The 23,927-nt window shown below is 49.4% G+C and overlaps 9 protein-coding genes across 9 annotated transcripts; 4 read left to right on the top strand and 5 right to left on the bottom strand.

The window, feature by feature from the left end:
- Positions 1-1,171: 1,171 nt before the first annotated feature.
- AKAW2_51099S (uncharacterized protein) lies at positions 1,172-3,395 on the bottom strand (the record flags this gene model as incomplete). The annotated part of the gene is made up of 4 exons (XM_041690991.1): positions 1,172-2,090; positions 2,142-2,266; positions 2,320-2,606; positions 2,717-3,395. The coding sequence occupies 4 exons, from the start codon at positions 3,393-3,395 to the stop codon at positions 1,172-1,174; spliced, it is 2,010 nt and encodes a 669-aa protein (XP_041544520.1).
- A 1,144-nt stretch (positions 3,396-4,539) lies between these two features.
- On the bottom strand, positions 4,540-5,520 carry RAD10 (DNA repair protein RAD10; the record flags this gene model as incomplete). The annotated part of the gene is made up of 1 exon (XM_041690988.1): positions 4,540-5,520. The coding sequence occupies one exon, from the start codon at positions 5,518-5,520 to the stop codon at positions 4,540-4,542; it is 981 nt and encodes a 326-aa protein (XP_041544519.1).
- A 696-nt stretch (positions 5,521-6,216) lies between these two features.
- On the top strand, positions 6,217-8,382 carry NOP4 (mRNA-binding ribosome biosynthesis protein NOP4; the record flags this gene model as incomplete). Its single annotated transcript, XM_041690987.1, has 1 exon — positions 6,217-8,382. One exon carries the CDS (start codon positions 6,217-6,219, stop codon positions 8,380-8,382), a length of 2,166 nt encoding a protein of 721 aa, XP_041544518.1.
- A 219-nt stretch (positions 8,383-8,601) lies between these two features.
- On the bottom strand, positions 8,602-9,149 carry AKAW2_51096S (putative progesterone binding protein; the record flags this gene model as incomplete). Its single annotated transcript, XM_041690986.1, has 3 exons — positions 8,602-8,780; positions 8,867-8,962; positions 9,041-9,149. 3 exons carry the CDS (start codon positions 9,147-9,149, stop codon positions 8,602-8,604), a joined length of 384 nt encoding a protein of 127 aa, XP_041544517.1.
- Positions 9,150-11,762: 2,613 nt separating this feature from the next.
- Positions 11,763-14,211, top strand: AKAW2_51095A (putative general amino acid permease (Agp2); the record flags this gene model as incomplete). Its single annotated transcript, XM_041690985.1, has 6 exons — positions 11,763-12,070; positions 12,413-12,441; positions 12,657-12,879; positions 12,949-13,684; positions 13,742-14,118; positions 14,172-14,211. 6 exons carry the CDS (start codon positions 11,763-11,765, stop codon positions 14,209-14,211), a joined length of 1,713 nt encoding a protein of 570 aa, XP_041544516.1.
- Positions 14,212-14,481: 270 nt separating this feature from the next.
- AKAW2_51094S (uncharacterized protein) lies at positions 14,482-15,024 on the bottom strand (the record flags this gene model as incomplete). Its single annotated transcript, XM_041690984.1, has 1 exon — positions 14,482-15,024. The coding sequence occupies one exon, from the start codon at positions 15,022-15,024 to the stop codon at positions 14,482-14,484; it is 543 nt and encodes a 180-aa protein (XP_041544515.1).
- A 371-nt stretch (positions 15,025-15,395) lies between these two features.
- AKAW2_51093S (putative JmjC domain protein) lies at positions 15,396-16,423 on the bottom strand (the record flags this gene model as incomplete). The annotated part of the gene is made up of 2 exons (XM_041690983.1): positions 15,396-15,416; positions 15,470-16,423. The coding sequence occupies 2 exons, from the start codon at positions 16,421-16,423 to the stop codon at positions 15,396-15,398; spliced, it is 975 nt and encodes a 324-aa protein (XP_041544514.1).
- Positions 16,424-17,625: 1,202 nt separating this feature from the next.
- On the top strand, positions 17,626-19,683 carry AKAW2_51092A (transcription factor domain-containing protein; the record flags this gene model as incomplete). The annotated part of the gene is made up of 3 exons (XM_041690982.1): positions 17,626-18,351; positions 18,403-18,654; positions 18,709-19,683. 3 exons carry the CDS (start codon positions 17,626-17,628, stop codon positions 19,681-19,683), a joined length of 1,953 nt encoding a protein of 650 aa, XP_041544513.1.
- A 970-nt stretch (positions 19,684-20,653) lies between these two features.
- CKB1 (casein kinase II subunit beta) lies at positions 20,654-21,745 on the top strand (the record flags this gene model as incomplete). Its single annotated transcript, XM_041690981.1, has 1 exon — positions 20,654-21,745. One exon carries the CDS (start codon positions 20,654-20,656, stop codon positions 21,743-21,745), a length of 1,092 nt encoding a protein of 363 aa, XP_041544512.1.
- Positions 21,746-23,927: the final 2,182 nt, after the last annotated feature.

The following is a 23,927-nucleotide window of genomic DNA, read 5'->3' as shown; positions in this document are numbered from 1 at the left end:
GTGGATACGGACACGCTGAGATGCTGATGTCGAGGAGCATCAAGACATTACCAGCTAGGAACACGTGAAACGAACCAGCAAAGAAGTACAGTTCAGTTCGCATTGGGGAAAAAAAAAGTTCTACCAAGCCTATCCGTTCTATATGTTTTCAATTTTCAGCAGGTGCTCATCTTGTCTTTGCGTTTGATACCATTGATCTTGATTGGTAGTGATTGTGGATTTTTCTCCCTTTTCTATTCCCATTTTTACTTTGCATCGAACTCTACCCCACATCACACATCACACCCCACCTGATCTGTCAATAACGGCGTGCACGATGATCATTATGTTGCTTTATACTATGCTCTATGCTGCTGCTTGTCATTGCCTATCTTGCTCAATTTATTTATCTAGATGATGATGATGATGTTGCTGGCCGATTGCATGCTTTGTTTGCCTTGATGCCCCCTTCCATTTATTTTACTTGTCGTCAAGAGTTCTTGTTCTTTTTTTCTTGTGGTTTAGGGACGTAATACAAATACCCACTGGTTGATGGTTTTATGGTTATTTTTCCACTTTTTCATTTTTATGCTGTGTATGATAGTCTCAGCGAGAGATAGATACTTTACGATTGCATCGTACAAAGTGACACAACTGCATCATCTTACATGATACTGGTAACATTGAAGCGCATTTGGGAACTCGATCTATTCTGTCATCCCCTCCTTGCGCTACATATACCATCAAAGATCTGCAATCAACTAGATTAATGTAATAGAAAGTCTTCCTCACAATCTACCCCTCATTACCACCCACCCATCATCCAAAAACAATTAGAGATCCAGCCCTGTTGAAAGGCCGTATTATACCCAGTCCAATCCCATCCCATCCCATCATTTCATTTCATTTTCGTTTGCCGTGTGAAACGCCCAAACACCATCCGTCTTCATTATTCCCAATCATTCATTCATTCGTCTGTCGTCTTTGTCTCGTTAAAAGCATTAAGCCAATCCCAGTTCCTGTCTGCGCCATTTGATATCCGTCCAGTAGTAGTATCCTGGTTTCCCTCTTTCGTGAAATCAACGCCCAGTAATAACTGAATGAAGTTGATGCGATGTGAATAAACAACATACATATGCGCCGTAAGGCATAAAGATTTGCGAAAGGAGAGAAAAAAAAATAGAAATATTACTTAGGTAAAAACAGGTATATTTGTAGTATCGTCACCCACATCTGTGGTCGTAATGGAGGATAAACTAAAGTTGAGGATATCTTCACGCATCTGGGCCTCGTTCCAGAAGTAGTCTGGTGATGATGAGGATGAAGAGGGGGAGGCGTCTTCTTGGACATGAAGGAGACGTTTACGTTGGCGGGCGGCCAGAGTTTCGGCGTCGATTTGGTCGCATCCGAGTGCGCACTCTTGTTGGGTGACGATGAAGTCGATGAGGACTTGGCGGAGACGGTCCCAAATTGTGCCGTGACGTTTCCATTCGAGGCGCTTGGCGACTCGGACCATGCGGGAAACGATCCAGCACCGGGCGCCAGCGTCGCCGCGATGATTTGGCGGGTAGCCGCCGTTGTTGAGGAAGAGCCAGAGGACAGATGTGATGCTGGGGTTGGTGAATGGATTCATGCTTCTGATTTCCATGCTTAGCCATTCCATGTAGGGGTCGAGGGAGTTTGAGTTTAAGTAGCAGTCGTGGAGAGCAATGGCCAGGAAAAAGAGACAGGCCATGCAGGTGTATTCGTCGATGAAGCGAATATCTCGAATTCCATGATCGTAGTCAGGGAGCATCGTGAGAATCGTGTAGAGCTGCGTGCCGGGTGTGAAATAGTTGATGCGCTTAGGCGGGGCATCGGGTATGAGAGTATAAGGAGCATCTAGGGCGCAGCGTTCTAGTTCGCGAAGACGACGGAAGAATCGTAAAAAGTCTTCGCACGCACGAAAGGTTTCGCAGAGGCTCTCCGAGTCTTCTGCTGTAGTTGAGTCATGGGGTACTGCAAGGTGAATTGTCGGGTCCAGGAAGTCGAGAGGAGGAATAGCCGACACAGCACCGGTCCAGGGTAGAGAAGTGCTGACAATGGCCTTTGAGGCACAACTGAAATCCACCCTGGAAACCGTTAACAAATATCCTTTGATACAGACAGCCACACAAACTTACCAATACAGCACCTTCTCCAGGAAGGGGCTAGAAATCCGCATGCCTTGCATTCCTCCACGACTCCTAATCATCGATGCCAATCCTCTAAAATGCATCCGTTCTATGGATGCATCCTTGGACCATTTCTCTATGGTGTCAGCTAAATCCTTGAATAATAAATCGTAACTAGCCATAGTACCTCGATGACAGCCATTGTGGCAACAGCGTAGATAGTTCCGTCATACTGCCCAGTGGAGTCTGCTTGAATGCGCTCGTTCATCAACCGTAGCGCTCGCATCTTATGGGTCAAGCTTTGGACGGATTCAGTTTTCCCTTCCACACCTGCACGGTGCTTCGATGCAATGGCGAGCATGGCCTGGAACGGCAGGCCATCGTGCAAAGCAAACTGCCGGAATATTTCCATCATGGGGTTGTTCGCGATCGAGTCGGCAAACTTATACATCATAGATGGGTACGTGACCACAACTAACATACGTGTAAGCTCCAGTCGGGAAGTAAAGCGATATGCAGGGGTTTGAAGTGCGCATGCAACGTCTTAGGTTTAAAGATGACATCTGCGGCGCAATATAACGTACAATGTTGGATCAATTCATGATCTGCATGACTAACCGGAATTGGATAGCAGCTAAACGGGTCTCGAACGGAACCTTCTCCAGGAGTAACGAGGGGGTCTAAGGCTTTAACTGTAGGCTTCTGAACAGCCAGTGAGGGATGAGGTACTCCCTCCTCACGTTTGACCTTGTGTAATTTGGGGATGAGCAATCGCGAAGGTCCCTTTGCCTTTTCAGGTGGTGGATGGTCCTCTTCGCTACTCGGCGAACCCTTTTCGGATTTGATAGCAGGATCATCTGGGATTTCCTCCGCCAGCGACGAGGAGGTCTCGGGTACCTGGGAGTCAGATGGAGAGCGAGGGGTCCAACCACCGCCAGGTATACGAGCTGTCCCCAGTCGCGCGATGCTGTCCAAGCGCCGCTGATGCATGTACTGGCGCATGGCATGGCGGCGGACCTGGCGCTTGGACTCATGATCCGTGACTAGGACAAACTCGAAGTTCCTGGAGCTGGACTGCTGAGCAGGTCTGGCAGACCGGTTTCTCGAAGGAGCCAAGCGGTCTTCTGCTTGTTGATTGTTCTGATCATTGGAATGACGACGAGCAGGCGCAGGACCTGGAGCAGCGGCCACATTCACATTTTGAAACTTAATATCTGATGTATTAGAGGTAGTTCCGGGCTCGGGGTTACCCTCCTCCCCCATTATCTCATGATTTGGCCTGGCCCGGCAAACGCGTAGTACCGGTCAGGCCCGGGAATTGGGGACTGGGGACAAGAGCCGAAGGGTGGGGAAGACCAAACACGACGTCTGTCTGTATCTACTTGCTGCAGCTTTTTTCTTTGGGCAGTGGAGCTATCCGGGGAGCCCGATGAGAATCGATAGGGCAAAAGCTTCAGAAACTAAGCCCGTGGCCGCAAGAGATGGCGCATAGCAGAGAATGTCGTTGGACTGACACAGAATGGCGAAACTCCAATGTTCGCCGTCAGCCCGATTTCCCCTTTGGGCTTTGCTTCCCCCACCCTCGTGTCCCCCCACGTGATGATCTTCCGGCTGACTCAGCTGTCGGGTCACCGCCGCTTCTTTCACTTTGTCTCTCTCTTTCTCTCTGTAACCACTGGAAAAGAACAGTCTAGAAGGCATTCAAAGTATGGTTCTTACTCTATCTCCAAAGTTAACATGGGCTATAGAGAAGAAACATAGAAATATTGTTACCAAGAAGCTTGCAATACATTGTATCCATCCTCAGTGTCTACTGGGAAGGGCCCAGGCACCCACGAAACAAGCATTACTACTCCACCTGCCTTAATTCATTCTGGATCCCCTCTTCCCCACGGGGTAATTTGACTCCTACTATAATTACAAAGTAAGTAAGGTTGATTAGCTCTGGGGACCTTCTGATTTGATGGTCTGAACACACGTAATCCACGATCAGTGCCCTAGTGGCCTACTATTGACGGTATGGGTGTCTAGTGCGCCAATGGCCGATGCAGCTTGGCTAAGCTTCTGTCATCTTCTACTACTTCCCGCTAAGCTGGCCAGCCCTACCTATATTGTAACTCTAAGCGAGTCAGCAATAGAGTTAATGGTTGGCTCAGGAAAATATTAAGCCATGTAAACCCCACCCCATACACAATAAGTCACGTGCAGCTTGTGCCATCCCACTGTATACTCTCGGGAATACGAGAAAGCAATATAACGCCCAAAGCGTGTATGGGAGGTTGTATTATTGGCTCCATTTCCACGTGATATCTGGACTGCAGGCTGGAACAAGTTGTTTTAGGTGCAAGGCAATGTTTTCTTTATTATACCAGTCTCCGTATTATGAAAGAGTCCACCTGATAAGGGATCAACCACCGTCCTCTCGATACTTCGCCAGAGCCGCCATAATGCCCTCACTCATCTCCTCCTCCTGCTGACTCGACTCCTGCATTCGACGCTCTTCGACGGCTTGTCTCCGTGCTTCTAGGCGACCATCCTCTGCATCTGCTAGGATTGTTTCCGCGGCAGTGTCTTCATTTGTTTCTGAAGGATTGAAAGGCTTGTCTTCTTGGCCCTCAACCTCGCCAGTTGCATGACTTCCAGCGATTCCTCCGCGAGTTTTCCTCTTCGTCGACTCCACCCTAAAGCCTTCCCTTACTGTACTACACCACTGCTTGACCTTCTTCTCTCCCCATCCAGGTACTGCACTAATCTGTTCAGGTTGCGCATTGACTGCGTTCTGCAGGCTTCCGAACGTAGATATCAAGCTAGCTGCATCTGATTTATTAATGCTCCGGGGTGTTGTGACGAACTCAACAAGAGATTCTTTATATGACTGGGCTTGTTGCGTGCGAATAGCAGTGGGTTGAGAGTTCTCAGAAGACTTGAACAGTTCAAGGTAGTGCGCAGCTTCAGGTGCAGACCAGCAAAGGATCAACGTCATGTTGTTGACGATGGATGTCTTCGAAAGCTCCTTCAAGCTTTCCTCATGGTTCGGAATATCCACAATAACCAGGATAATCCGTAACAGATATTTTCCTGCTATGAGGCGAATTCGCGAGTAGATATATTCGGGATGTAAGCGGTGATACTTCAAGGAAAGAAATAAAGCACAGGTGGTGTTTCCGACCACATAATCGGCCGGTATGTCTGCATATTCCCACGGCAGTAGTTTGATATGATTCAATATCGGGTTGCCTTTTTGTCGCGTTGACACGAGGATGGCAGATGGGCCAGACCTGCTAGGGAGTGCTTGTGGCTTAGGCTGTTGGACCTTAGATGATGGCTGCGGCGTCGAGGCACCAGATGTTCGAGGCGTAGCAGATTCGGAACGTGCTACTGGGTCCATGCTGCGTTCTTTGCCCCCAGTATCATCCGCTATTGGTTCGGAGGAGATAGAAAGCTACTGCATCAAGTGTTTCGCAAAATATAAGCGAACGGGACCCTGGATGTTGTCATATCATTCCGATTTACACCAATCCTTGGCAGTAATAGGTGGGCCATACAAGGGTTCCCGATTGGTGGTGATGATGTAGGTCACGTGGTAATCACATCATGTGACTTTAACATTCATCATGTAGATGTGTCATATGAGAAGAGGATTAGCGATAGTAGGCAGAAGAATTACGAAGTCTTGATTTATAAAGAGTCTCTGACTTCGTCATTTAAACACTGGGAAAGCATACGCTTCCGTCAGGTTTAGCATAGCACCATCCAGTTCAGTGTGGTATATGCCATTGAGTATCACCCACCTTGTTCTGCATATGCGAAGGAGGTCTTCTGTCTGCAAAAAAAAAGCTATAGAATGCATGAAAGCAGACAAACGTATTGAAAGGCAGACAAATAGCAAGAGGAAGATCTAGACTGATATGTAACATGAAAGTAGATGGAGTACGGTGGAGACCCATCCCTTCTCACCGCCCGCAGACCCGCTTTTGCCTCCAAAAGTCAAAAAACGGGATCGGGATTTTTCTGCCGCTGATTCTGCGACAGAAAAAAAAGTTACTCAAAAACACCAATCAAGGCTGAGAGGAACGAGTCCAAGATGAGTTCCCCCGAAGCCAGCGAGATCAAGGGCAGCGCTGCCCCTGATACCAACATGGACATACAAACCGAGAAGCCAGCACAGGAGACACCGGCCTCCAACCAGCCCAGGAGAGAGCTTTTCGTCCGATCGCTTCCCGCCTCTACGACGACCGAGAGCCTGACGGAATATTTCTCGCAATCCTACGTTATCAAGCATGCCGTTGCTGTCACAGACCCTGAGACGAAACAATCGAAGGGATACGGTTTCGTGACGTTTGCGGATCTCGAAGACGCAAAGGCCGCGCTGGAGGAGTTCAATGGCTCTGTTTTCGAGGGCAAGAAGATCAAGGTTGAATACGCCCAACCGCGTCACCGTGTTGTTGATGAGAACCTTGGAAGGAGCAAGCCTTCGGCTGAAGCTCTTGAACAGAAGAAGAAGAGAGAGGATCAGAGGGCGGCCGCTCAGCCTAAGCTGATTGTTCGAAACTTGCCGTGGAGCATCAAGGAACCCGAAGACTTGGCGGTTCTCTTCCGCAGTTTCGGCAAGGTCAAATATGTTACCCTTCCAAAGAAGGGAAGCCAATTGGCTGGTTTCGGTTTCGTTGTTTTGCGCGGAAAGAAGAACGCCGAGAAGGCCTTGCAGGCAGTGAACGGAAAGGAGGTGGACGGAAGAACACTCGCTGTCGATTGGGCTGTCGAGAAGAACGTCTGGGAGGATCTACAAAAGGACAACGAGGAAGAAGAAAAGGATGTAAAGGAGGAGTCAGAAGATGCCGACATGGAGGATGCCATCGAAGCAGAAGTTGGCATTGATGAAGAAGCCCATTCTGACGAGGACGACGACATGGAAGACGATAGCGACGTTGATGAGGATGAGGATGCCGAGGAGGACGAGGACGAGGAAGAGGATGAGGGAGAGAAGGAAGACGAAAGGAACGCTTCGACTATCTTCATCAGAAACCTTCCGTTCACCTGCGACGATGATATGCTCTACGAACACTTCACCCAATTCGGTCCCCTTCGCTATGCCCGAATCGTCGTCGACCACGAAACCGAGCGTCCCCGCGGTACTGGTTTTGCTTGCTTCTGGAAGCCCGACGATGCAGCAGCCTGTGTGCGCGACGCCCCTAAACAACAAGATCCCCTTGTCGCAGAGAAAGATAAGTCAAAGAAAGCCTCTACCGCCTACAAGCATTCCATTCTACAGAACGAAAACGCCGACCCCACCGGACGGTATACCTTGGAGGGTCGCGTACTACAAGTCGCCCGCGCAGTGAGCAAATCTCGCGCTTCACAGCTAGAGGAAGAGGGAGTGTCTCGCCGACTCGTCCGCGATACCGACAAGCGCCGCCTCTACCTGCTTTCTGAGGGTACCATCCCAACGAACTCCGCCCTTTACAAGAAGCTTTCGCCATCGGAGATCAAGATGAGAGAAGACAGCTACAAGCAACGACAGAATTTCATCAAGAAGAACCCGGCCCTCCATCTCAGTTTGACGCGTTTGTCGGTCCGTAATATACCCCGTCACGTCACCACAAAAGATCTGAAACAGCTCGCTCGTCAAGCAATCGCCGGATTTGCAGAAGATGCGAAGAAGGGCCTGCGGCAGCCTCTGTCTAAGGATGAATTGAACCGCGCGGCCGACATCATGAGAGAGGCGGAGCAGTTGCGGAAGAAGAAGGGTGTTGGTGTTGTGAGACAAGCGAAGATCGTTTTCGAAACTCGGGATGGTCACAAGGTTGGTGAGGAAAAGGCCGCGGGAAGAAGCAGAGGTTACGGTTTCATTGAGTACTATACCCACCGCCATGCTCTAATGGCTCTCAGATGGCTCAATGGCCACGCTGTTGAGGCACCTGCGACTGGCTCGGAGGACAACAAGGAAAAGAAGAAGCGTCTGATCGTCGAGTTCGCCATTGAGAACGCCCAGGTTGTCAAGCGCCGGCAGGAACAGCAGGCTAAGGCACGTACCTTCAAGAAGGGCAAGCAAGATGGTGAAGGTTCGGCTGATAAGGACGAGGGCAAAAATAACAAGGGAGGTCCCAATGGGAAGAAGAGAAAGCGCTCTGACAACAATGACAAGGGCGCAAATGAGGAGGATGATGAGGAACAGAATAAGCTTGCAAAGCGGAATCGTATCATCGCGAAGAAGCGAATGCAGCGAAGATCTCGGAAGGGAAAGGCTTAAGGCCAGGTACATAGATAAAAGTCAATGCGGGTTATATATGGAGTAAATAGCTAATGATATCTGTCAACAAGCTCATTTCTTGGTTTCTGGCGCTGTATTAAACAACGCATGTGTCATCGACCATTGAAAGTAGGTCGCGTAAAAGTAGAGTCCACGGGTATAATTCTTGCATTAAAGAAAGGTTGATTATCTCAGATCGCTGCTAACCATCTCCTCCCTTTAGTAGTTTGTAGCATCCTTCACCTTTCCCACGATGTTGTAGCGTTTGCTGAAGAATGTGAACCATTCATCCAGGACGGTCTTCTCCTTGTCCTCCAGATCATACCAATCGGGTTTGCAGTCCTCGGCTTTGAGCGACGAAGAGGCAAGGGCGCGGGAGGGGTCCTTTCCAGCAAAGACTGGTAATGGTGAATATACGTCAGTACACCCGTTCACAGTCATGAAGCACAGCCATAGGCGATGTATTCAAGGAAGAATAGCTTACCGTGGTACTGTCCACTAGGACTGTATGCCTGATTCCGAGTCACATCGAAAACGATTCCCTTGATCGCAACCAAGGTGGGACGGTTAGGATCAGTACCTGGAATTTGTAATTTGTCAGTATATGAGATTCTAACAGATTTGTCAAATCCTTGGAGGTGCAGTGCGAAACACCCACCATCGCATTTGGACAGCTCCTCAACGGTTATGGGATCATATTTCGGGGGATCAAGCTGGACAGGGATCTTGGGAGAGAAGCGCTTCGGCTCAGGCTCGTGCTCGACCATTGTGACGATTATTGAATGTGCAGTTAGTTTTATCCAGTGGGTTTCTCGCTGGGAAGCTGTTGTTTAGCAGCAGGCGCTGTGGAAAGACGAGGTTCGTTGCCGGTTAAACAGGCGCGGGGCAGGCGGGAAGAGCTCGGAGCGGCGAAACCGTGGGTCGAGGTTTGGCAGCTTCCGTCCGCGGCTCGGTGATGTTATCGTCAGTCCCCATCTCGTCTTCTCGGATGTGTAGTAAGTGTCCTTTACAATTAGTTTCATTGGCTCTTGAGACATCGACTCCTTGATATCTTCTGGAGTATCCACTGCCCCTGAACTTAGGTTAGATTTAGACTCGCCTACTGTCCAGGGCCAGACTCAGTGGTTGCTCTGAATTATGCATGCAGGAAGTCAGTGATCTGTAAGAAACGTGATCGCAACAATTTGGTTGGCAACTGAGCTCCCTTTCCGCATCTGTAGAGGATTGCCTACTCTGGAAGCCCCGTGATTGGCACCACTTCTGACGTCAATCATGCCTGATGGCTAACTGCAGTACCTATCATATAAGCAAGCATCACACGCGACATTCGTCTTTGTCTATATGTGTTGCAAACCGTTGCATCTTGTGTATACAGAGCTGGATAATCTATTCTGATCCTACTTGTCATCGCATTCATCGCGAGAAACTTCCAGATAGCGCACGAAATGTCCACACAACAAAGTAGTCAACCGAGAGCCATCCAGACCCCATCCCTTGCTCGGGACTCTCATGGCAATGATGCAGAAAGAGACCGCAGATCTATCTCGGAGGAGTCCGATCTGTCGCATTACCTCCACTACGAAGACAACGATGGCTTTTTCCCTCCAGCCTGGCTAGGGAAGGCACCGCCTACTCAACATGGAGATGGTACGAAGGTCTCGGACAAAAAATCCCAAACTGAGATGCCAGCATGATCAATGACACAAGTTATCCTCGCATGTATCGACTGTGACGTTTGTTTTCATCAAGGGTTCTTTCTTGCCTGGCGTCATGGCGTTAACTGCTATCCTTATTTGTTGGAACTACGAGGTTCGGGACTAAATGGGAAGTTGCCTAGAATTAGCATCATGTCCGTTGAATCCGATTTCCTTTCGGTCTTGAAATCACACGGATACTAGTCACCACAGGGAAGGCAGAAACAGAAACTCATAGGCTACAGTTGCTATATCAAGGGGCGATTACAGGGGCACTTGTTGGAACAAGGATTACTTAGTATTGTCATTCTAGTCAGTCTGGGATTAGTATCATGTACGGCCTAGATCGCGCCAGACCTATGGTGCCCTAGCTGCTACTACCTCGTTGGTTAGTTGCAGCTGAGTTGAACTGTCCCATGGTCTGCAATGCACGGTTTTAAGAACTTGTTTAACCTGCAGTTTCACAAAAGCCTTTCTGCCACCAATGTCCATGCCAGACTTGTCAACTGACAGTCTGGAGTCACTCATGTGACTCCCCGGCTGAATGCCACGGCAATTCCCCAAAACAGTTAGGGCGGGACATCCCCGGCCGAGGTTTAACTTCAACTTTTCCCTCTGCCCCTCATACTTGGGTCCCTTGCTGCCCGTGGCATTTATGTGCTGTGCGTGTCATTTGGCTCGGTAGTATACTACTCAGCTGCAACCAGCTATTGACTATCTGCGACTGGCTGCAGTCATTGATACATGCGAACCAATCCGGAGGTGCCGCAACTAATGTGCTTTACCACATTTGGTCTTAGCCTAGATGGCTCTTATCATCGTGTTCGCCTCCTCTGTCAGGTTTGAAGACCTGAAAATCTGGGGGTATGCCTTCCTGACATACAATTGTCTTGGGTTCTGCCATCTACCTTGCAGATGTGGCTGCCTGGCACTTTTAGTCTATATTCACGGATATCCATCGCTTTCATGCAACGGCAAATAGTGGCACCGATCACGGGCTACACGATAATAGTATTTCAAGCTGATTGGACACCTAGACGGTCGATCTGTCTGTGTTGTATCTAGAAGATAATACCCGATGCAGGAGGTTCTATAGGGTCAGATAAGTAAGTTCGTATACAGTGTGATTTAGTACACAATCATAGACTGTGGCAGAATTATCAGCTCTCTTATCAATCATTATGGATTCGAGTCAATAAGAGAGTGCAGTGTAGAGGTTAGCGTGGATTAATACCATCAAATAGGGTAGAACTAGCAAGTAAGGACAAGGTTAAAGCGAGCACCATGTTTTGCTCAAACGCCACGCACAACTGTATCTGCCCGCCATTGTGGGGGCTCCCAATGGAGTCGCCGAAGCCGTAAAGTCGGCTTCCGTACTGTGATTTGTCTCCTTGATTCCCTTTTGCACGAGTTATCCCTAGACCATAATTGACTAAAATGTCTTCTGCCGAATAATGCCCCATGATGAGGGATATCCGCATGGCGAGAACCGTTCTTGACCGGTCTAGCTAGCCCACCATTTTTCTTCGCGGTTTCCCTTCGCCCGCCTTCTTTTTTTCTTTTTCTACAAAGTAACTCACTTCTTTCCTCTCATCTTCGTGCCTCATATTTCGTCTAATGTCTTTGGGTTTGCTTTTCTCTACCTAACTTGTCCACTGCTGGGGCTCGGTGAATTTTAGCCACAGTATGGCTTTTACATCTGCCATACAGACCGGGAGGCATTCCCCCACAATCAGCCCTCATGGACTAGGCGAAGAGCGTAAAGAAGCCGCCATGGACCGCTCTGAGAAGGATGCTGTCGTTCGTGACAGTGAAGAAGTACTCGAAGATGACTCCAAGAAGCTTGCCTACGATCATACGCACCGCAAGCTGAAGCCCAGACATATCCAGCTCATCGGTATCGGTGGCACAGTCGGGACCGTTTTGTACGTCCAGATTGGTAAGGCACTGATAGAAGGTGGTCCCGCCAGTCTCTTCCTCGCATTTATTATCTGGTTAGTCCTACTCCTACCGTTCTCTTCCATTGTCTTTCGTTGTTCCTCACGGTGCTGCAATTCTCATCTTATGAGCTGTCTCAAAGGGTCTCGTTCATAGGTAAGTTTCTTGAGTCGGAAGCACAAAGTACAAGAACCTGCTTTCGCCCAATCATCAGCAGCTACAAGGATGTTGGTGAACATCAGATACCCCATGCACTATGCGTAGATCAAGCAGTGTCAACTGCTTCCTTGTTCCTGACGTGTGCTTCACCCTAGAGACAGCAGAATTTCGGGATTGTCTGACCTTACCTTATGCATATTGCTGCTAAATATATGGAATCTTATACCTCGTTGATATAGGTCCGCTGTCATTCTATGTATAACTGTTTGTACGGATTCCCTTACCCTGCGATCCTGAAGCCCTCCCAATTCTCTTCATTCATGCCGCTAGCGACATCAAAGCTGCCATTTGCGACCTGTGCGATTTGTCTGCATGTCCCAAAGCGCCGATTTCCCAATGGCCTCTCTGATTCCGTCGCAACAAATTGGCCCGCGAATTTGTCCCCTTTGAAGTAGCATTCCACTAAGATAAGAACTATGTTAGGCTTGGCTGAGATGGTCACATATTTGCCCATCTCCTCGCCCTTTATCCGCTTTGCAACTCGATATGTTGACGAGGCCTTTGGCGTTGCTGCCGGTTACAACTTCTTCATCTTTCAAGCCGCGATGGTGCCATTTGAAGTTACAGCGTGTAACTTGATTATCACTTACTGGAGCGATGCAGTCCCTGTCGCCGCAATTATTGTAATTGTGCTTGTGCTCTTCGGGTATGTTATGCTCTGGGTTGAAGCATACTTCGTGTACAACTTGGAGCAGTGCAAGCTAACAAGTATCAGGCTACTCAACATCTTTGCAGTGAAGTGGTATGGCGAAGCCGAATTCTGGCTTTCCTTGAGCAAGGTCTTGCTTAGTGTGGGCCTGATCTTCTTCACATTCATTGTGATGCTCGGAGGCAACCCTCTTGGCGATCGCTTTGGATTCCGTTACTGGAAGAACCCCGGGGCTTTTGCCGAATACTACAAGACCGGAGATCTAGGCCGATGGCTCGGGTTCCTTGCTTGCCTCATCCAAGCCAGTTTCACGATCGCCGGTCCTGACTACGTCTCCATGGCTGCCGGCGAAGCAGTCAACCCCCGCAAAATCTTGCCCAAAGCGTACAATGGCATCTTCTATCGACTCACCACCTTTTTTGTTCTCGGTGTGCTTTGCATCGGTATCTTGGTTCCCTACAATGATCCCGACCTGGCTGCTGCATATGAGCAAGACCTGCCTGGTGCAGCTGCATCACCGTATGTTGTCGCCATGGATCGGCTGAAAATCCCCATTCTGCCACACATCGTCAATGCCATGGTCCTCCTCGCTGCTTTCAGTGCCGGAAATAGTTACGTCTACTGCGCCAGCAGAAGTCTGTACGGTCTTGCCCTGGATGGCAAGGCGCCGCGCATTCTCACGAAATGTACAAAAACTGGTGTGCCAATATACTGCGTCTTGATTGTGTTCGTATTTGCACTGTTGGCTTTCCTACAGGTCTCTAATGGTTCGGCGGTTGTTCTGAATTGGTTTGTAAATCTTGTGAGTCCCTTTTTACCCTCCGCTTCACCTACAAGTACTTACCACACTACCAATCAGGTCACTGCATCCCAATTGATCAACTTTACCGTCATTACCTTCACCTACACCCGGTTCAGGAAAGCCCTCATGGCACAGGGTGTCCCTCGCGCATCCCTCCCCTATCAGAGCCGAGGCCAGCCCTATGTCGCGTACATTGCCCTGGTCTCTACTTTTGTCATGACCTTCGTGGGCGGCTACACGGTCTTCCTACCCGGCAACTGGGATATCCCGACTTTCTTCTTCTCGTATACCATGATCGGGGTGTTTCCTGTTATATACGTGGGATGGAAACTCTGGCATCGTACAAAGTTCCTGAGTCCTAAGGAAGTTGATATCGTTACTGGAGTAGAAGAAGTGGAAGTTTATACAGGGAATTATGTTGAGGAACCATCGAGGTGAGTATCCCTCGCATGCTGACGGAGGCCAGGAAGCTAACGATCGCACACAGTAACGCGTTCACGAGATTCAACGATATGGTTTTCGGTTAGACCAGCATCATGAGACAACGTATAGAGAAAATTTGGGAGGCTATTTGGATAGAAGTTCATTTCTCTTTCGTTTCCTTAGCAGATGATACCAAATAAACACTGAAGATAAACAATGAAATCGCTAAACCATAGTCCAACCCCATAAGATATCATACAGCACACGAGTATATCCCTCCCCCTTCCAACATAATATAATACACCCCTCTTATCATCTCTATCATCTACCACCTACCACTACAACCCCGAACGACACAATAGAAGACCGAATGATTAATTCCCCTCCCCCCTCTCCCTCTTCAACGCCTCCAACCGCATCTTATTCCTCTTCCCCAACACCCTCAACGTATTCTTCTTCTCAATTTCCGTCATCGCCTCCCAATTCGAGATGCGCGATAACGTCCCATCCTGATTCACCACCACAGGACCCAAGTGATCCAATGCAACTGCTGATCCGTCCCCGCTAACGTCGAGTTTCGTGGCTGATTCGGCGTCTGGGAGGGCGAGGATGGGCTTATTTTCCTCATCTCTTTGTTCTTGCTGTTGGGTTTGTTGTTGCTCGTTGGGTGTGCTCATTGTGGAGTAGTGAGAGCTTTGCTCCTTTTGGTATTTATTGGCGTTGTTGTAGAGATGGATTGCTGAGCAGTGAGGGTGGAGAGGGAGGGTTGCTTGGTGGAGAAAGTGTCGTGGTGTGTGGTAGGCGCTTGTTGTTGTGGTTGTGGTTGTGAGTGTTGCGGATGCGGGTGCGATGCGGGCGGTCGTCGTGAGGAGGAGGTTGATGAGTGAGGCGCGGGTGAGGGTGGAGGACATGTACATTATATTCTTTTTCTTTTTCTTCTTGTGTTGGTGGGTTGGTTGTGGTGTGTGGTGAGGTGGGATTTGGTTGATTAAGAGAAATTGAGAGGTAAGGGTGATGATGTCGTTGGCGAAATCTTGGGATGTGGAGTGAAGGCGGGCGGAGTCGAAAAGAGGATTCTAGAACGTTGGGTTTGATTTGGGGTACGGATTGCCCACTACTTTGTTTTTATTGGAGTATGTAGATTGGGTTTTTAATGCATATTATTGGGCTTATACTGGGTATTTAATTTACTTTTCTTTTTGTCTTGTTGTCTTAGTGTAGCTTGTATCCTGGCTCCGAGCATTACCATATCTACAAGTCTACTTGGGTATCCATCACACGCTGAGGATCAGCGGAACCACCAGTTCACCTGTCAATCAGATAAGTAAGATAGAGTCATAGGCGCAACTTAAGCCAACTTACCGATGCCGTCACCCCTGTTCCTACGCCCTTGATACTATGCCACCATCCCCGGGGAATGAACATCCCATCCCCCGCTTCGAGATGTGCTTCATATCCGTCTAGCCCCGGCACAGCTTTCACCTCATCCCAGACAGCCTGCTCCAATAGTGTCCTTTCTTGACCCTGCATCATTTCGTCTCCTCGAATCGCAGCCGCCTCGCGACCGGCGCTCCGTCCCAGCTGCCGTCTAACAGCCCCGAACACCTTCTGTCCATCACCAGGCGATAATAGCCTCACTACCTTATGTCCCGCGAGCTGAACGAAAAGATTGGGATTCGGGTCCCGATGGAGAGGGGTATACGTGGGCGGGTGTCCGATCCAAACGTTAGTGTCGTAAACGTCACCTTTTCCAGCTTGCGCTACTAATTCGGGTGTGGGAAAGTCATCACGAAGTACCTGCGGGAGGTCGAGAAGCTGGCACTGCGCTAGATACAACCGCGCGGACTGTGTCTCGAGCGTCTCTGCTGTACGAATCCAGTCAAGGAACAGACTCAGCGGCGCATGAAATTGTTGAAAGGTGGGCCCGTCTGCTCCTGCCTCAGCGGTACCCCCGGATGATGGCTGTGTGAGTTCCAGCGGAACGAAGGCGTCGGCCCCATGTTGGGCGAGGTATGTTGTGTTCAACTGAGACACATTGGGGTCGGTCGGAGCAGGCTGGAACCAACGCTCAAAGGCAGGAAAATCGCGAAAGAAACCCCGAGGGAGGATTGTAGGACGTTCCGGAGTGAAGTAATTCTTGCGGAAGTCGTCTATGTCGACATCGTTGAGGGTACCTAGGGGGCGATATGGACGGGACGTCGTGGAGGTAAAGCAGCGTTGTTGGCGTGGTTGGTTTGAAGAGAACCGGAGGGTGACGGACGACAGACGGTGCCAAACCCTGAGGTTATTGTTGGGCAGACATTGTTGGAGCTTCATTCAGAAGACCAAGTGTTCAGTCATCCAGAGAAGTGCGTTGGGGAAGCTCCGTATCCGCCGTTCAGTGCTGCTTGGATTGCTGCTGCACGTGCGGTTTGACAAGGTGCACATCGGGAAATTTCCGCCCCGACGGGGATTGACCAGTTGCCGGTGAACCCCTCGCCCTTGGGTAGCTCTTCATTCTTCATTTGAATTGATATTTTACTTCTGACATCATCTACTATAGTTCTCCAGACAGTTTAACTATAGGTTTTCAGGGAAAGCCGTAATGAGTGGATTTGTCAACAGTACAAGCAAGGGCTGATAAGGATGCCATGTCAGCTGGTGCTGAAGATAAACCATGGACAGAACTCGCTCGGTCTTTTTACATTCACAACCCAATTGGAAATTAGACGGCAAACAACCGACCTGTCATTTGACCATCATCAGGATCAGCTACATTGTACTTGCCCACTTTCTGCTAGGAGTCTTTTCCATTAGCTTATAAGAATAAAAGCGCCGGACGTGAATCTCCTCCTCGGCGATCCCTTCCCGGTCCGGCCATCTGGGGAAACGGAAACCCCGCGCGCCATCGAGCAAACGAAAGGAATCCCTCCGCATCGGTCGCTGCTCTCTTTCGCGCCAACAACCAATCGTCCCAACTTGATTTCCATCCAAAATGTCGTCGGAGTCGCCGCAGGTTGATATGGCACCACCCCAGCCAGATTCTGGCGACCAGAATGCCACGCCGGACGCTGATACCGCGAAGAGGAAAGCGGAACCGGCCAACGGAACTCATACTCGTTCCAAGCGGAATCGCTACATCTCCATCGCGTGGTATGATCCGGCTCGCCTGCCATCCACCCAATGTTGAACCCTCTTGTCACTGGCTTAGCATGTTTCCTCTTATCTGTTAGCTGATTAATTCTGTATTTCCCGTTTAGTAACGAATGTAAGAGGCGGAAGATCAAATGCAATGGCCAGGTCCCCTGCCAACGCTGTGGACACCTTAACCTCGAATGTCAGTCAGCTTAGCGCTGTAGCTCCGTGATACACATGGCAAACGCGACTTACCATCTCCATAGGTCGATATGCCCCAAACTGCTGCAATAATAACTTTAAAGACTCCGAGTATGTCGATCATTATTTTCGGCTTCTTTCCCTGCAGTATGTTATCATGATCCTCAGCTAACCCGTTCTCCACCACCAGGGAATTCCGGTCGATGACAGACCAAATCAAGACATTGCAGGATCAGGTAAATAGTCTTTTTACCAACCTTAAAGATCTTCGGTCGCAAAGATCGTCCATCGACTCTCCAAACTTCGACGCCTTCTCTCGTGATGGCTCCCAGTCGGTGTTCACGCCTATGCAAGCCCCGTTGAGCAAACCACGCATAAAGCATCCCCGGTTCCAGGGGCCTACCAGCTCTGCTTTTAACTTCGATGTCGCAAGGTCTAGTCTACAGAATATGGGTATCGCTCCGCCAGAGGAAGTCATACCAGACGATTTGACCACGGCCCAGGTCACACCAGCTGGCTCTCCTCCCCATGTGGGCCCGTCGTTTCTCACGATGCACCCCACCAAGGATCCGATATGGTCCATCAAGCGAGATGAAGCTCTGCGTCTGTGTCGTGTCTACGAAGAGGAGATTGGTATCATGTACCCGCTTGTAGATATAGAGCAGATCGCCCAGCAAGTGAACCTGCTATACACGTTCATGGAATCAGCGATACGCACGGGGTTTGCTCAACGGGGGTTGCCTGGTGCTGATGGTCTTACTGATGATAGCACGGTTCTCTTGAAGATGATACTTGCTATAACACTGATCGTGGAGGGAGGCGGCCAAAGCGAGCTTGGACAGCGGTTGTATCTGAGCGTGAAGCCAATAGCTGAATCCAAACTCTGGGATACGCTCGACATCAAGACAATCCAGATATATGCTATGATTGTAGGTATATCGCTCTGTTCAGTGGGGTTGCGCTAACACATTAAACGACAGGCAACTTTCCATTTTCACATGGACGATGATGCCATGGCTTATCGCATCATCGGCCTGGCCGCACGGATGTGTCTTGAGATGGGTCTGCATCGGCGCGATGCCCTGAACAAGATGTTTCCTGATGAAGAACAATGGCCTGCCGTGGTGAAGACTTTCTGGACAATCTACAGTCTGGATCGGCGGTGGAGTCTCGGGACAGGGCTGCCTTTCAACATTCAGGATGAAGACATCGACCCTAACCTCCCGGAGCCGGTGAGCTACATCATAAATAAAGACTTTATTGGTCAGCTGCTAATTGTCCCCTAGGATGCTTCGTTGCCGTATCTGAAATCAATGATATCATACAATCGCATTAGCTCAAAGATCTGGTATTCTGGGCTTGGCTCTGAGGGTGCAACGGACATACGTCGGGATGAGATAGGTTACCTGGATTACCAGATCCTGCAGTGGTATAAACAGGTCCCGGACGCCTTGAAATTCTATCCGATCGAGTCTCCAAAGAATGGTCATGTGGAGTCGACGAACCGGGGCCTGAGGCGACTAAGGGTTCTACTGTATCTCCGCATGAATCAGCTCCGAATCCTCATCTACCGCCCCGTCCTGCACTCCCCAGCAAGTATTGCCGAGGATAAGGGCCATGCTCAGACGGTGGTGGACGTCGCAAAAGACACTATCCGCGTGCTCACTCGACTCAATCAGACATCCGACATTTACCGCAGCCAACAGATCACCTTCAACTACTTCCTCGTGGCTGCTTTGGCGGTCATCTTCCTTGCTGTCTGCCATGCACCGACAGAGTTCAACCGACAGGTGCGGGACGAGTTCTACATGGCACTGAATTTGATCAGCGGGTTCAGCACAAAGTCCTACGTGTCAAAGCGTCTCTGGAAGGCTATCAAAGGTCTCCGAAAGATCGGAGAACGGCTGGGAGTGCTTATGCGGCCCTTTGGGTCTGACTCGAATGATCCCCATTCAAGTGCAGCGGTGGCCATGGCTGGGTTAGCTGGCCACCAAATTGAAGACTTGTCGGTGTATGGCCCGATGAATGGGATCGGCGAGCTTGGCAACAGCCCTCTCAACGGGCTGCAGATGAGCCATGAGCTCACGAATCTATTTGAGGCAGTAGGCGGGTTTGGGAACTTTATGGCTTCCGGGACACCGGCCGAGGGAATCAATGGGTTTGTAGGTCATGATGGTGAAATCCAGAACACGGGGGAGGGGCTCTCAGGAGTGCTTGGAGATGAAGGCAAATGGTCCCGGGTGATCCGAGATTTGTTCTAAAAGATGAGGCTATATCTACAGTAGCCACGACTGTTCAAATCGTAGCATGAAGCGTCGTTATCCTGTATAACCATGTCTTGTCCCATGTAAAGAAGTTGAAGAAACACTGAAGGGAGTCGAGGCTGGTCGATCGCCACGTGACCGAGGGAGGGAAAGCCAGCGGCGGGTGACTTTCGGTCGCCAACCTCCTCTAAAGCCAATCCCAGAAACATGTTCCACTTGTGAATCGCTGTTGGTGTGGCCACCCACCTTCTCTGCATCTGAAGACATCTGGTCATTCTGTTGTCTATCTTTTGGGCCCCGACTCATCACTCTGCCGTCGTCTAGCTGCCTTATCTATCGCTCCCTCTTCGTGTTTGAGCACCTTTCCCGACCGCCCCACGAACCTAATTTCGGAAGCCCCTCGACAACCTCCGTCGATCGATTCAGGAAGAGAGAGAAAGAGCCAGGGAGATTTGTGATCCATCCTTATCCACCATCATCTGGAAGGGTCAACTTTATCAATCTCTATTAATGTCTTGTGGCCGTCAGTGATTCTGGGAGACATCGTTTGCTGAAGAGTCCCCCCACCCAATTCAGTCGCGTTAACACACCCTCATCGCACAACAATCTGCCCGCCCGCTCGCCCGCCCGCACACTGTCATGACCGCGACATTCATCACCACTCTGTCATTCTATTAGCCCTACAGCGGACGTCATCTGCAGTCCGATCATACCTTATCCATTCAATTCTTGCCTTCCTGCCACAGGAGGGCTCACGACTTCGGAACCTCGTACCAGATCCCATTGCATCTGGTGCAGGTTTAATCGGCGCTTCATCTCGCACGAGATATTTCGCAGTCGTTTCTCCCCCTAGCTCGGCAACGTGTCGAGAGAGATAGGTTCGGCGTTGGCCGACGGCCTAGACAGGCTGGATCTGAGTCAACTGTCTGAATCGACGCCTTCGTCGTCCGCGTCCGACTCCTTCGACATGTCGTCTTCGGAAGGGGCCCCGGAGTCCTGGATCTCCTCGTTTTGCTCCCTGATGGGTCATGAGTTCTTTGCGGAAGTGTCGGAGGACTTTATCGAAGATGACTTCAACCTGACGGGTCTGCAATCGCAGGTGCCTATGTACAAGGAGGCCTTGGAAATGATCCTGGACGTGGAACCCGAGGAGGACGAGGAAGATGAAGAAGAGGAGGAGGAAGAAGAGGATGAGGACGAGATTCTAGGAGATGAAAAGCCGCCAGGATACCGCAGGGCAGGGGAACGGAGGCATGCACGAGTCGCGAGTGATCTGAGCGTCATCGAGAGCTCTGCTGAATTGCTTTACGGACTGATCCATCAACGCTACATCACTTCACGGCCCGGTATCCAGCAGATGCTTGAGAAGTATGAGATGCAACATTTCGGTGTCTGCCCGCGAGTCTATTGCAACGGATGCAAGGTTCTGCCCGTCGGACGTTCCGACACGCCTGGCCAAGAGACGGTCAAATTGTTCTGCCCTAGTTGCCAAGATCTCTACACTCCCCCGAACAGTCGGTTCCACTCGGTCGACGGAGCTTTCTTCGGAACTACCTTTGGTTGCCTGTTCTTTATGACCTTCCCAGACCTCGATATCGGACCCCGGCTGGACAGCTCCCTCGCCGCGTTATCACCGACCCGCTCCTCCTCCTTGACATCTTCTTCGATCAACAACCAAGTGGTGCCGGATGTGCCTCCTCCCAACCAGCCTGTTGAGATCAACGGCGTGCGTACCGTCAACTTTAGCCCGGGTCTTGGACCGGGTCGGATCTACGAATCCCGAATCTATGGCTTCCGCGTGTCGGAACGCTCACGCTCAGGACCGCGCATGAAGTGGCTGCGGATGAAGCCTCTTGATGTTCGGGAACTGGATGAGCTGGCACGGTACGAGGCGCTGCACGGGGAGGCTGATAATGCTGATAATGATGGGGACACGGAAATGGGGAGCGCCCCCGGCAGCGCACAGAGTGCCGCCATTGCGAAAAGGAAAAAGGCGCCCATGCGCAGACGGCGATACAATCCTAACCAGATGAGCATCAATGGAGCGGAGGCCGGATAACGGGTCGCCTTGCTCTTTGTGCTTTTTCTGTTGGGATAGCTATTCGAGGGATGTTTTACATCTTTCCTAATCCTTTCTGTTCTTTTTTCACTTATATATTCTTATGCTCTTCATCTCTTCCATTGCCTGTCTGTGCTCCATCTAGTGAAATATTTGGAATCATCACCCTCTATCTTCCTACCGCACTATCTCTTACTCGTGGCCATCACTATCTCCCGCAAAACCGATACACTACTTCTACCACGCTTGTCTATTGACCTTGTTCGCTTGAGTTCGCACTGTTCGTTTCAGCTCATCCTGTTGACCTGCATCGAGGCGTCGTTGAGTCGAGTTTCTTCGTCTTTGGCGTACAGATTCACGTTCGAATACAGTACAGAGGAGAATCATGGATAAAGTATGATTGTATGAATTGATGATGAGGTGCAGTAGAGTGCATGGTGTAGGCTGCGCTGTGCAGTGATCAACATTGTAGCTCGTAAAAACGTGGTTTCCCCAGACATACTGGGTCTGGTCCATCAGTAGCGAGCCACGAAGTCTGTGACTCCTGTCCCCTCCATTACCTAACCGGCAATATCTTCATCTCCGACCTACACGCAATTGGCCATTGCATACCGGTAGACACTAGGCGCCTATATTCTGGAGACCGAATACACGTATATCATACGTATGTCCATGCCTACTTCCCAATCCACCAGAATAGGCAGCTATATTCGATCCCATCGCAGGCTACATCTATTCTATTCATCGTTGCCTAGCATAGAACACAGGAATAGCATCAGATCAAACCAGGCATTACACTCGATCGTAGTTGCAATAATCAAACCCTCTAATTTAGTAAGTATATAGAGAAGATGACAAACTCATATCTGACTCGGCCACTAGCCCACCCCATAGATAAGCACATGCATAACTCGGCATTCTGTCAAACATCCTGCAGCCAGATAATAGTTTTCTTTGTCTATGATAGGTACTTCCTAATCAGGAAAAAGGTATACTTATGATACTAGAATACTACCCTAGCATCTCCGATGCAGCTAGTGAGTGGTGCTATAGAATATACGGAGTCGTAGTATATAGTATCGTATAGTATATATATGAGCATGAAATATATGTTCTCCACCATCACGATCCTATATATACCTGGGTCAGTAGTAGTAGGAGGAGGCGTCTATATTCAGGAATATTATTGTCTAGAATGACTACTATAAGCGTACTACCTGAGTACTATCAACCTAGTAGCTAGCAATTGTGATCGTACATGTGAAAGAACCATTTCATGCCCCCCCAAGCACAATAACACAATAGGCATCCAACATCTACTATCGCTAGCCATTTCCTATTCAAGCTATTGCATCACACATATTACCAAATCTCCTTAAATAAATTACTATGAGACATGATGTAAACGGCTAGGCACCTACCAAAGATAGCAGAAACGAAAGGATCGCAGGATCACACGTGGTATTTCAAGTCCCACAGAACGATTAGGATGGTAATAATAATAATAAGCAGGAGTCTAGAATGGCACCATCTCATCAACTAATCTCACTAGAAACTAACTTATCTAGTTCAAAGGAGTATTCATCCGGTCCGGCCGACCGACCGACCGACCGGTCGAGCGTAATCTTCAGACCCTGAACGGGTAAATCGAAAAAAATAAAAACAAAAGAGGGAAATTAAAGTGATGACCTGACCTAACTGACTGACTGACTCCCTCCGATCGGAGTCGGAGAGATGTTCTGTCCGTCCGATGCATAATATACTTACTCAGTATTATAGCTATCATCGTTATTTGTAATGCGACTTTTGTGGACCCCCCCTCCGTGGCGTTAACAAGAGATAGTAAAATATAGTAATATATAAACGATGAGAACTTTAATAGACTCTTTTACTTACTGCGAATTAGGCGTTCAACTGATAACTTATCTGTATGGAGTAGTAAGTAGTCTAGTTAGACCATCACAATTAGTTACTTGCCTTGAGAAGGATTCATTAGTTATCTATTGTGCCATGAGTGCGTGAGTCATGAGGCCCCCATCCAGCTTCCAAACAGACAAGGCATCCAGCCAAGCCTTACCACCAATCAACAAGGCTTTCCCATCTTCCTCTTCCTCTTAAGATATTGATAATAAATTACTGTACGAAAATAAAATACATTATGGGGGAGATGGAATCGGATTTC

This window comes from Aspergillus luchuensis, chromosome 5 (genome assembly GCF_016861625.1).
Source record: "Aspergillus luchuensis IFO 4308 DNA, chromosome 5, nearly complete sequence".
Taxonomy (NCBI): domain Eukaryota; kingdom Fungi; phylum Ascomycota; class Eurotiomycetes; order Eurotiales; family Aspergillaceae; genus Aspergillus; species Aspergillus luchuensis.
Note: the sequence above shows the minus strand (reverse complement) of the source record. Positions and strands in the feature narration are given on the sequence as shown.